Genomic DNA, 12,622 nt, shown 5'->3' with positions numbered 1-12,622 from the left:
TTTTATATTGGTACTTTTCATGTGAAGGAAAGACAGAAAAAGAAATATTGGAGAAAAAAAAGACAGAAAGAAAGACAAATACGGGACAAAAGAAAGAAAGAAGTACCGAAAAAAGAAAAAGAAAAATACAGAGGCAAAGAAAGAAAGAGTCCCTGTCCAGTATTATTGCCAATAATCAGGTCAGAACCATCATCAATCATTCATTCACATCCTGAGGACAGTCCAGACAAACAGGCAGCATGACAACCAAACTACATGAAAACAGCTAATGAATGACAACTCAAGACAAACAGATAAACATGAGGCGGTTTGTGTGTGCGTGTTTTATTAGCTCATGACTGATGACAAAGAAAACATACAGCAAAATACTAATAAACATACAGTCTATGAGTGAAGATGGACAACACAACACATGTATTATGAGAAACAACATTACAGACGACAGCTTGTATGGACAGAAATGTAACAGATGATAACAGCTGGCATGATATCCTCCTCCTGTATAGACTGAGGTCTGTCTAATTAAAGGCTCAGTTCGTCCAAATCACAAAAACCGGACCCCTCGTATTGCTTTTATTAGAATTTCATTTAAATATTTCATGTATGTAAAACCAAAACGTGTGCAGGGCAAGATACCATAAGAGGTAAGTAGTGGGAAAATGTTTATGCAATGTGTTTTGTAAGTTGGGTGAACTGACCCTAATAATATAATAATAAAATAATATACTTCTACTACCTCATGTTCATATTTAACACTGGCTTTTAATACGCAACTAAATTATGACTGTATTTTAAGTATTGCACGTTCCCATTCCCCAAAAACTTTAAATTTTTCTGTTCTGCATCATGTGACAGCGGTTTGCAGGGTTGGATTTGGTTTGTGGCATTTCGAGGCTGAAACAGACACTAACTAGGAGTTTCCGCTGCATGTTACACTGGAAATAGATGTTTGTGATTGTTTGAGGCAGTTTAAAACATCATCCGTCAAACCTCATCCAGCAGACTCAAAACAACACTTGCTTTCATTACCTGGTGATTATAAGTACAATACGCACTCTCCTTTTAGCTCTATTTTTGGTGTCTACCAGCTCCTGAGGGAGTCTCTTCAGCTACTAAATGCTCCACTTTGTTCACCAGCTAGTCGCTAATTATTTCTGTCTGCCGTTTGTTGTTGAGCGGGTAGTGTACGAGGGTTTTTAGAGTTTTTTGGCTGAAAAAAAAAAGCTGCCTGCAACGCTGTAAGAGCGATGAGAGTAAACCAGTATAACAGTACTACAACAGTAAGGTTGCAGGCTGTAAACAAACAATAAGCTGAAAGATGCTATAAAGCTCCCTTTAGTTTAGGGAAACAGCAGTTATCTGTGGGTTCATCACTAGCAACCCCTTTCATATTAAGTATAGCCATCTGATCCATTTTTATTATAAAAAAAAATTCAAATAAAATGGCATTAAAATGTAAACATTGTCTTTAGGAAATAAACTACAGCTTTATTTAAATTATTCCACTAAATAATCTAATAGAATAAAATGAGAAAACACTAATCTTGACTAATTAGTAGGTAAAACTTATCGACATCACTGAACATCACTTGTTTGTGTTCAGTTCTTTTTAGGACGAGGAGGAGGAGGAGGTGCCTCCTTGCCCTGCTGGCTGAGTTTGGTCATGACCTGTGTGATGTCAACATTGGCGGCCATCTTGGCCTTCTGCTCCTCCTCCATCTGCCGGAGGATGATGGGGCTGAGACTGGGCCGTCTGTTCCTTGCATTCTGCTCCAACTGGGTGTCACTGGGAGACCACAAAGAGAGAGGAAGGACAGAGGAGAGAGAAGGATTGTCATTAATTGCATGGAAGAGAGAAATAGGAGAGAGATGAAAAAGATAGACCAGAGAAGAATGGAGGGGGAGGGAGAGACATGGTTAAAATTAAGTTTTGGAGAGTAATGGATGTGGTAGTTTCAGGATGTTACAGGGACAGTAATATCAGCCAGAGAGATGAGAAACAAACTTTATCAGACCAATGTCTTTCTTTTGCTCATCTGATGTGCTTTAAGTTCTGTATTTTTCCCAATTAAAGCAGTAGATAAGAGCTCAACGTTGTCTGAGTTCAATACAAAAATGTCACTTACGAGAACTTGTGCTCTTCAGGACAGATGGCCTTCTTCGTCGTCTCCTTAAACACTGGAGATTTCATGTACCGCCCGTATGAGTCCTGAAAAATATACACAAACCCATCATGAGTCAGTGGTGTTTGGCGATGGCGAGTCCAAGCTTGTGGGAATCATAACAACGCCATTATGTTGTGTTTGAACCCACCTACTGGTGCGTTTACTGACCTTCTTCATGAGCATGTAGATGTGAGTTTGGGCTGCGTCCAGGACGTATCTGTGCGGGTGTTTCAGCCCCTTCACCGTGACTTCCATCGTCTTTCCATCGATGTTAATCCACCGGGGTGCACCACGCGCCAGGAATGTCCTGAGATCACGGACAGACAGAAAGATCAGCTGTGTAACTAAGTACTTTACAAGGTTATTATCTTATCAATTCTACTTCATATTTCACCTTCACTACATTTCAAATGTATTCAGTTTCTACTGTTATTGTTGTTAAAAACAGAGAAAGGCAGCAAATCACACTAGAGAAACTGCAACCAGAGAACAATTTTATCTTAAAAATTCAAATGATTAATCAATTATAAAAATAGTTGCTAATTATTTTCTGTCAATCATTTAATCCACCAACTGTTTCTGCTCTCTCCAACCTCCACTGCTATCAGCATTCATCAGAGAGGATTAATATATTCTACACACAGAGAATAAATCAGGACATTACTTGTAGATCTGCTCTGCTTTCTCTCTCATCGTCGCAGCAGTGCCCCACTTCAGATCTTCGCAGCTTTCCCAGAATGCCAAGTTCTCACCTAAGACGGGTCAGAATAGAATAGAAAAAAAAAAAATAGAAAAATAAAACAAAGCTACTTCACTATTATTAGCCCCTTCTAATAGCTGAAAATTAACCAAACCAAAAATGACAATAACACTTGTGTAATCAGTGCCACTGCACTTATTTCTTTTGTACGTGATCTAATTAAAATAACCACCATCGTACCGCTGAATTCCTTCTTCAAGAAGAGTCTGAAATCATTTCGTCCTCGAGGGTCTGAGAGCAGCTCTCCAAAGCTGAACGTCCACCTCTCCACACGCATTTTGGTCGGTATTTCCACGCTGTTACACGCACAGAGGAAGAAAGTTATTTTAAGTGATACTCCAACATTCAGTTAAATCTCAGTGAATAAAATATAAATTATGTATCGTCCTCAGCTGACTCACTTCGGCATGTTCAAGGTCCAGTACGTGGCATCATCAGTGAGCCAGGGGTTGCTGGGAAGACACTTCAGGAGGAAAGGGTCGTGGTTGTTATAGGTGGCACAGTACTTCACCAATCTGCAAGAGCAGGGGAGAATAATTTAGATAACAGGCAAGAGACTTCTGACCTCCAGATTATTTTTAAAAGTAACCAGGAGTAACCAATTATGTTGATCATGCTACTGAATGGATATCTTAGAAAACATAGAAGAAGGTTAAGACACGGGTGAAAGAATAAGTGATTTAAGTGGCGTCAATCCAGGATTTGTTTTACATTCTCTTGCTGAATTAAAAAAATATACACATACAGTAAACCTAACACACTGGTGAGAGAGGCTAGCTCTGTGGTCGGGCTGGAACTGTATATTTTGTTATATAACTTGTATGAACTGTGGATCATAAAACTGATAAACTGTATAATTAACCCAAACAGTGAACGCAACAACTGCAGGAAGCTATTTGGATTCATTTTTAGCAGATTATTTCCTGTGATTATTACATCAGAGAGGAGTTTTCCTGATATTGTCAGAAGATGTTTATACAATTCTCTGTCTGTATTATGTTTGTATTTAACAATCATACATGCTTAATAGGTTTCTCTTCTCATCTGGCCATGACTTTTAACCTGTCCTATATTTGGTAAGAGGGTTAGTGGAAATGTGTGCATGCTATTTTGAGGCATACACTATATGATGACAAACTGGTTTGGCAGAGATATGAACAGACTGGAAATATGATGGACTAGCTTACGCGCCAATGGACACAGATGACTTCACTCTGGGCCTCATGATGGACTGCTGGGTGAAGATCATCTACAGGGAGCGGAAGAGAGACGTCAGCTACAAAAATGTCAGGAAAACAGATCTGTCTCTATGGATCACTGCTAATGATAAAAACAGCTGTTGGTTTATAAGAGACAAGATGAGGGAAAAATGTTTGAGATGTCATGAAGGGTGGAAAATAAAATCTCACTCACAATTCTCTCGTAGAAGTCGGGTGTTTTTGTCTGCGGGAGAAAATATATTAAATAGTTACAGATTGTATGTCACATCACAAAAAGTCAAATAAATAAAACTAATTCAAACAAATATAGCTACATCTATAAAGAGGGATGTTGTGCTGTTTGTATATGTGATATTTATGAGGACCACTGTGAGACAACAATTTAGAAATTAATTTAAATTATTAAATAAATTGCTTTTAAAAGATGCTATTTTATATTTTGTGACAGAAAAATGCTCTTTACATACATTGTATATTGGATCCCTAATTATTAATTGAGTGAGCAAAAGAGTAAAACTTTGTGCAGGAAGACAGTCAAAAGAAGCTAGTACCATTTTGCAGCTTAATAATACAAAAGGCGTTTCCTTTTGACACGTGGTCGTCCATTAAGTTTCAATTTTGGCCCTCAAAGGGAGAAACATATGCACCCCTGCTTCAGAGTGGGAACATTTTGGACAATTCCTACTTCCTCAAAGTATCAACATCGATGCTGCAAAATCACAGATATTTTCTTCTTCCTTGTCAAAACCTGATGCCTACATTACCCATAATGCAACTTAACTGCAGACAGACACGAGCCAGTCTCGAAACGCTTCGGAACAATAGAGACTGAGGACTTTCTCCCAACAATTTTCAGGGTTTTTGCAGATCCAAAGTCTTTAGGGTGGTGACGTGGCGCTGACATGTGGAAAGTTGCGTGCTTGTAAACACTGTCAAAGGTCGTACCAACACTGCTTCGTGCATTTTCAATGCTTTAAAAAGCTCTCTCCGTTTTACGTTCTCGTCGCCATTAAGGCAACTACTTTTCCAATCGTCAGATGTTGTGCAGCTTCCTCTAGAAAACAATAATAGGCTTTAGACTATGTATTTCATATATGCAGTTGTACCCCCTAAGACCTGTAAACCGACTTTGGTTCCTCTTAAATCTTGGAATTTGGTTTAGGTCAAGGTTACGTTGAGGGTTAAGCATGTAGTTTTTGATGGTTGAAAGTGGGTTAAGACAGAGGGAATGCAGTATGACAAGTCCAAACAGGGAGGTTGTGTGTGTCTCTAACCAGTTTAAAAGTCTGACTACAAAAAGAGGACCATGGGAATTCCTGCAGCAGAGAAGAGAAGAGAAGACAAGAGAAGAGAAAAGAAGAGAAGAGAAAAAGAGATGAAGATTAATTTTAGTGAAAGATAAGTTTAATGATTGAAACAGCAGACAGGAAAAGGAAAGATTAGCAGCCTTTACTGCACCTGCATCCGTGCATTAAAGCCTCTTATTGAATATAAGCTGATTGACAAGAATTATATTCAAACAGGTCACAGAGACTCACCTGTTACCTCGTCTGTGTTAGGATCTATTCGTCGATCCAGTCCATAGTCCATGGCGCTCACTGTCCCCGGCTACACACAAACACACAAACCAAAGACTCATTAATTAAGGCAGATGGCCGTTTTATAATGCTAATCACCGTAGGCTGCTAATGTGTCACACTTTTCCTGACCATCTGACACAACAAGAGGCACTGTAAATTCAGTGTTGGACATTACAAATACAACTTACACCTATACAGAAGGAGAAAATAAAAGAAACATTAAACACAGATGGGCTACTCTTCCTCAATCACACATTGACCCAAAAAACACATTTTCTCAGGCACTACTGTCAAACTGGGGCACTTGAAACACATTCAATTGTTATTCAAGTGTAGGCCTAATGGATTTAATATGCAATGATATTTTCTTTTAAAAGAGAGGTGCAGGTGAAGAAGATTCAATTAAATTCATTACAATGGCTGTCCCAGTTTGCTAATATTGTTAAACTGGGACAGTGTCAGAATGGCATTTTTTTATTCTGATTCACTATCTCATGACAAAATATATAACAAACAAATGTAAAAAACTTTTAAAACATTTTTATAACCATTATTCACCTCAGAACACAATATCATTTCACTTTCCGTCACAGTTGACTGCAAAGTTGCTGAATATGGCATGCCACGCCCCCGAAAGTGATGTCATAGCCACAAAACATATACTTTATTATCACATACTGGTTTATGATGAGCTCAGCATTGATTTTTAGTAATGTACACATGTAAAGATAACACTGAGGAAGTTCAACACTTTACCAGTAGTCACTCTACATCCTGATTTTTATGCACTTTGAATGCAAAAGGAAGAAAAGTTATAGAAAGTGTCCTTTCCTAATAATGCATCAAGAAAAAGTGTAAACATTTTCTATATAAGAAAAAATTAAGTACTAAAAAGCAAGTTTCTGTAACTCCTTCACCTCCTTCAATAAAACCACAGCAAAACAACACGCATAAACAAGAACTTGTACCCAGTGTTACAGTATCAACACAATGTGACCTGCAATAATAAATGTCTGGGCCTCAAGATTATGTAACAAAGCAGGAGCTACATTAAGGCATGTCAGTTGATATTTGCTTCAGTGGAACGGATGTCCAAACAAATACTACTTAATCAAATTACCAAAAACCAAATGACACATGGTGCACCTGGGTTCTTTCAGGGACCCTGGAGGTTCGGGGAGCAGTTTCCCCACGTAGCCTGGTCACTAATCCACCCTCTCGGAAAACAGGGTGAAACTGAGACTCACAATGCCGCAAACACGAGGTGCAAACCGCTGCACCAGATTCTCCTACGCAGCGTGAAATATTAATCAGTGGTGCCCTTTTCCTCTGACTGGACATGTAATGGTAATGAGGCATCATGGGTAGAGATAATTAGATACCCTGGGAAGTATAGAGGTGGAGTGCAATTTATTTTCAGACTTCTCTGTCTGCTAGCAATCCACTGATAACTATCTGTGTGTGCGTTTGTGTGTGTGTGTATTCTCACCGGTGGTCTGTGAACCACCCAGTACGCTCTCTCCTGGCACTCAAACACCACACGGTCCGGTTTCTTCCTCTCCTTTGCAGCCCTAAAAAAATAACACACAAAGAGAATCGTAACACCTCCTTGATCTGAACACTGAGCGATGCCTTCGAGTTTCTTAAACACCTACCTGTACTGCTCTTTAGCTTGCATCACAATGAAATCCCATTTATGATTCATCCACTTGTGAAGGCGGTTATATTGCTCCTGAAGACATAAAATAACACCTCAGTAAATGCCAGCAAGCAAAATGAATTACACATGGGTCTCTCGGTCTCATTGTCACCTGCTCATGCAGCTCCAGTATTCCTTTCTTACGTATGTTTCTTTTCGCCAGATAGATTGCTGCAATAATGAAACATGCAGCAGTGTTAACTGAGTGTTGGTGTCAGGAGCGGGATATAAAAAACAACTAACAGTCACACTCACCGTAATCTGTATCCTCAACGGGCCACTGCTGTGTGGGCCAGAAATACGGTGTCTGGAAAAGACAAAAGACTTCATTTAGAGCCAAAATTATAAAAAGTTGAGATTTATATCACAAAACAAATAGTGAGCAAACACTTTTCTCCTTCCATCTGCCTTCTTTTCTGTGCTAATAGAAAATTATTTTACAGGAAGTTGCAAACATTAAAGTCCCCTGACACTAAAAAAAAAAACTTTTTTTTCTTTTCCTTGTTGGATGTTGATCTTCACTGTGCAGAATGATGTATGTGCATAGTTTGACACTGAAAGGATGTTTTCACATTCATCNNTTCTCTGAGCTCACTGAAAATCTGTTTTTAAGCCTATGATCATGATTTGTGTCACAAACAGTTTGGAAGTTAATCCTGGTCCAGTATGCAACTTATACAAGTGAGATGTAGAAACATGAAGCCACCAGTGCATAGACACTGAGAATGGACTTTACAGTGAAGTAGGAGACATCTTAGGAACTTTAGAAATGAACAAAATCTGCATATTTATAGATTCAGATATTTTCTATGAGGTAGAAGGAGTAGATGTCCTTTTTTTAATGTGGAAATTATACATTTATTGTGGAAACATTTATCAGACACACATTATTGTTCCAAACAGACTGTTTGTATATTTGTCTCATATATGTCTGGATGCAATCTTTAGGTTTAAAAGCTGGAATGACCTCAGTTCCTCCTCATTCAAATGTTCATTCTTCTTTTTTGCAAACCTTGGGACTTTGCATTTGTTGTCATTTATTTAGAATAACCAAACATTCACTGGTTCCAGGGTCTTAAATGTGAGTGTTTCTCTTTTTTATATCATCATGAATTGGATATCTTCGGGTTCTGGGCTGTTGGTCAAACGAGACATTGCTTTAGACACTGGGAAATGTGTTATAGTAATTCTTCACTATTTTTTTTTTGACATTTCAAATACTTAAAGATCAATCTACTAATCAAAAAAAGGATGATGATGAGAACTGCAGCTTTTATTATGAGCTTAGAAGCTGCCATGTGCTTAAGCCAAGAAAGGCATCAGTGAAAAAAGCTATGATCATTATCACAGTACTACGGTTACAGCTGGCTGGCTTTTATATTCAATAAGTCAATATAATTATAGAACATATTTAAAGCCAACAAATGTTGACTAATTGGCTTTGATTGACTCTGATGAAAACAGACATTTCATTAAAAATTCAGTCTTTGCCACCAACAAAAACTGTGCATGGATTAATATGTATACTAAAATAAAATGGTACGTAATATAGCATATAAATAATTTTACCAAAAAAACTTATTTTAACAGTAAGTTTAGAAGAAGTCTTGAATCTTCCACCACATGTTGGGGAGGTTGCAGTGTATTGCAGGATGTGTTTGATTTAAAGCGTCCTGTGGTGTTTGGTTTCTTTTAAACTTCTGTATCCATTTAGTTTTTCTTAACAAAGTGGATTGCGTGTGGAATTAATTTCCTTCCTCATAAGACATTTTAAAAGCCATTGTTTTAAAATATCTTTCATTGTCTACTTGCAGTCCTCTTCTTCACTGACTTTGCTGCCATATTCCTAAATGTTTTTGTGCATTATCGCCCCCAACCGGTTGCTTATCTTCCTGTGAATGCGCAATACAAACAAATACATTGACCCACTCAGAAGCACATTGCTCCTTAGCGTTATTAGTGGCTAAAGAACCCTTTAAAATCTGGCAAGAAATTCCTGTCCAAAGATAGTGTCCTTGGGTCTGAGAATTTTTAGGTTTTGAAATGTGGTTTGTGTACCTGGAAGCGATAGAGGGATGCATCTGGTTTTATCACTAAGCGTTTGTGGTCTTGAAGAGGGTAGATGTATCCTAATGCCACCAGCATAGACCCAAAACTCCTCGCCTCTGAAGACAGCAGAGAGACAAGCAGGAGGTTAACTGTGGCGTTCTGCTTATACTCACATCAAGAGAAGGTTCATGGCTAATTCTAATTACTTGAAAGGTCAAACACTTAAACCTTACATGATAACATCATAAAAACTGGATTTTTAACACATGTACGTATATGAATGGCATCAGCTGCCTCATTTCTCTCACCTTGTGTGTCTATTTGGAATCTGTCAGCTAACCACGCAATTATATCTTCACCTGAGGAGAAAAGATGGTGGTCAGGGGTGACAAAATAGCAGTTACAAAGGCAGCTTTGACAGCGAACATCAAGAAATAAGTGTAGGTGGGCGAGTGCCTCCAAATGCCAGACCCCTCTCTGATACACCACGGCCGTCTGTGTCGATAGCCTCTGAGCCTCTACAGCTAATGTGGGGAGACAGATGGAGGAGGAGGAGGGGGGGAGATGAGGTCCGCGGAGGAAGCACAGCAAGAAACAAGGAGGAGAGGAAAGAAAAAGAAAGAAAGGAAAGGAGAGGAGTGGAGGGACCGGAAAGGAGGAAAGGAAAGCAAGGGATACGAGGAGAAAGGAGAGGAGGGGAGAGGCAGGAAAAAAGGAAAAGGAGAGAAGTGGAGAGACAAGACAGGAAATGAAAAGAGAATATATAAATGGAAAGGAAGGGGTGGGAGAGGAAAAAGGAAAGCACTGGAGAGGAGGGGAAATGAGAGAGGGGAACAAGAAATTAAAAGAAAGAAAAAAGGAGAGGAGAGGAGAAAAGATGAGATGCAAGAAAATGGGAGAAGAGGAGAAGAGAGGAAAAGAAAAGAAACAAGGAAAAGGAAGATGAGAAGGAAGAGAAAAGAGGAGAGGAGAAGCAGTTTCAGCTGTTTTAACCTGCCTGGATTCAAAGCTTGCAAATGACGTACAAGTCTAGGTTTCCTCTCTTCTCTTTCTCCTCCTCCGCCACCTCCTCCTCGCTGTCTCTCTTTGTTTTTCTCTTGTTTTCTGTCTCTGTTACTTGCGCTTTTCCTCTTGCCTGCTCAATCACCATCCTCCTCCTTCACCTCCTACTTTTTTCCCTCTCTCTGACTCTGAGACCGCGGGGGTTGTCATGGAGATTAAATCTGTAGCTCTCGAGTTTGAGCCCAGAGCTCTGGTATCCTCCAGTGAGACTATGCAGGCACAATCACTCAACCAGCTGCTGTATAATATCAAGTGTGTGCTGCTGTATGTGCATTCATCAGTGTGTGTGTGTGTGTGTGTGTGTGTGTGTGTGGGTCCTCTTTACCAGTAATAGCGTGTGGTATTGTTGTGATAACCAGTCTCTGAAGCTGTGACTTAACTCCTGTTTTGGGGTCCTGCATCTCCAGCACCACCTTCTCCGCCTGCAAAGAAATATTGGGTAAGGTGTGAGAGGAGGTTACGACGACCACTGACTGTGACTGTGTTAGTGTGTGTGTGTGTGTGTCACCATGCCAACAGATTGATTTGACAACAAGTTGCGTGTGTGTGGAGGAGGAGGGGAGGGGGAATCAAGGCAGCACATATCCTACTGTAATTTGTGGATAATAAAAAGCAGGTTTGATGGATTTATAAATGAAATCTGCTTCCTGTTAACCTATTTTAATGAAATATTTTGGAACGTGTCTCTCGCTGATCTGAAAACTCTGAGGCGAATTGCCCCCGTGGGAAAATACGGCTCGTAATGAATACTTCCTATCAGACAAACACTGGGATTTAGTGACTGTTATTGTCCAACTCTCTCTAGTTTTTTGTCCAAAAACGACATTACAATGAACCTTAACGCTGCATTTAAACATGGCGAGAGGTGAGATGAGGTTTGTGTTATGCCCTGATCTCATGGCTTCTGTTTGGCTTGTGTGTGGGAGGCGTTTGCGATGAGACACTGCCCTCTAAACAGTTTTTTAGTTATCATATCATCTGATCCCACAGCTCAGGTGTGTACTGGAAAGGAAGAAATCCAGTAATTTCATTCAGTTTTTTTTGTGTGTGTGTGTATGTGTGTGTGTGTTAGTATGTGTGTGAGAGCAGCTGACTCCTGGGCCTGTTTGAAGTGGCTTTGTGCTTTGAAGTCATCCTGGAGAGGCTATAAGCCCCAGGCTGAGCCGGACCAAAGTGGGCTTTCACAGACCAAAACTGGAAATGAGTTCTCTGTGAGCATTCCCCTGGAGAGTGGGACATTGTGAGTGCTTGGATCAATAGACTTAAAAAAATATATATATATTTTGCTAATGAAAGACTCTTTGTCTTGATTATTTTCCAATGCCAAAAGTTATCCCACTGTGATAAATATCCAGCGTCTGAAGCAGCTGAAGTGAATGAATTTGAAATGTGAGATGATGAATCGAGCCCCGCTCTGGCCAGGTTACCCAGGCTGTTGTTTTCCAATACTCAGTGTCTGGATTAACTTCTTTACAGTGGCTCGTCGGTGTAGATGGAGGCACTGATACTGATCCAGGCTTAATGCTTATTAAACTGAATGACCTTATCACTGTGAAAAGGTTGCAAGAAAACACAGTCTAACATTTAGTGTGACAGACAGATAGTGCGTACTGAAACCAAGATGACATTTGTTTGTTGTTTTGATGTCTTGTCATTCTGTAACATGTATTTCTGATTTTTTGGCTCTCATGAAATGTTCTTTTCCCCAAAGTCTGATCAATTGAGTGACTACAACTCAAATTTGCATGCATAATTAAAACATGGCACATTTGTTAACTGTGTTTTTTGCATTTCCTCAAAGCATTCTTAAAATACAAAGGGTAGAGCAAATGCCAATACAGCCAGGGTTTATGAGGTTACAGCAGACCACAACAGACCAATTGCATTGCGTTGGAGAATCCATATAAGTGACCTATCTATAGGTGCGTCTGCAGGTATAGTCTCCAAGCCTGAGCAGGGCTGTTATCATCATCTCTGATTTAAAAAGGATAGCTTACCTTCTTGAAACAAGCCATCCGCGGTCGATACCTCTGTCCATGATCCCGGATAGCGTTTCTAATGGTCATGGTGTCTGATGCTTTTCACCC

At 39.6% G+C, this 12,622-nt stretch overlaps 1 protein-coding gene across 1 annotated transcript; it reads right to left on the bottom strand.

Moving 5' to 3' along the window:
• Positions 1-301: 301 nt before the first annotated feature.
• rgs9b (regulator of G protein signaling 9b) lies at positions 302-12,616 on the bottom strand. The gene is made up of 17 exons (XM_035672083.1): positions 12,533-12,616; positions 10,861-10,957; positions 9,782-9,832; positions 9,483-9,589; positions 7,680-7,731; positions 7,537-7,595; positions 7,381-7,457; positions 7,215-7,296; positions 5,691-5,753; positions 4,339-4,368; positions 4,113-4,174; positions 3,327-3,440; positions 3,106-3,221; positions 2,830-2,917; positions 2,334-2,472; positions 2,127-2,209; positions 302-1,786 (listed from the first exon to the last, which is right to left on the bottom strand). The coding sequence occupies exons 1-17, from the start codon at positions 12,599-12,601 to the stop codon at positions 1,600-1,602; spliced, it is 1,476 nt and encodes a 491-aa protein (XP_035527976.1). The 5' UTR covers positions 12,602-12,616; the 3' UTR covers positions 302-1,599.
• Between the last annotated feature and the right edge of the window lie 6 nt (positions 12,617-12,622).

Source organism: Morone saxatilis, unplaced genomic scaffold (assembly GCF_004916995.1).
Source record: "Morone saxatilis isolate NCDOM2014 unplaced genomic scaffold, NCSU_SB_2.0 Contig1, whole genome shotgun sequence".
Taxonomy (NCBI): Eukaryota; Metazoa; Chordata; class Actinopteri; family Moronidae; genus Morone; species Morone saxatilis.
The sequence above is the reverse complement of the archived record's forward strand: the minus strand, read 5'-3'. Positions and strand labels throughout refer to the sequence as shown.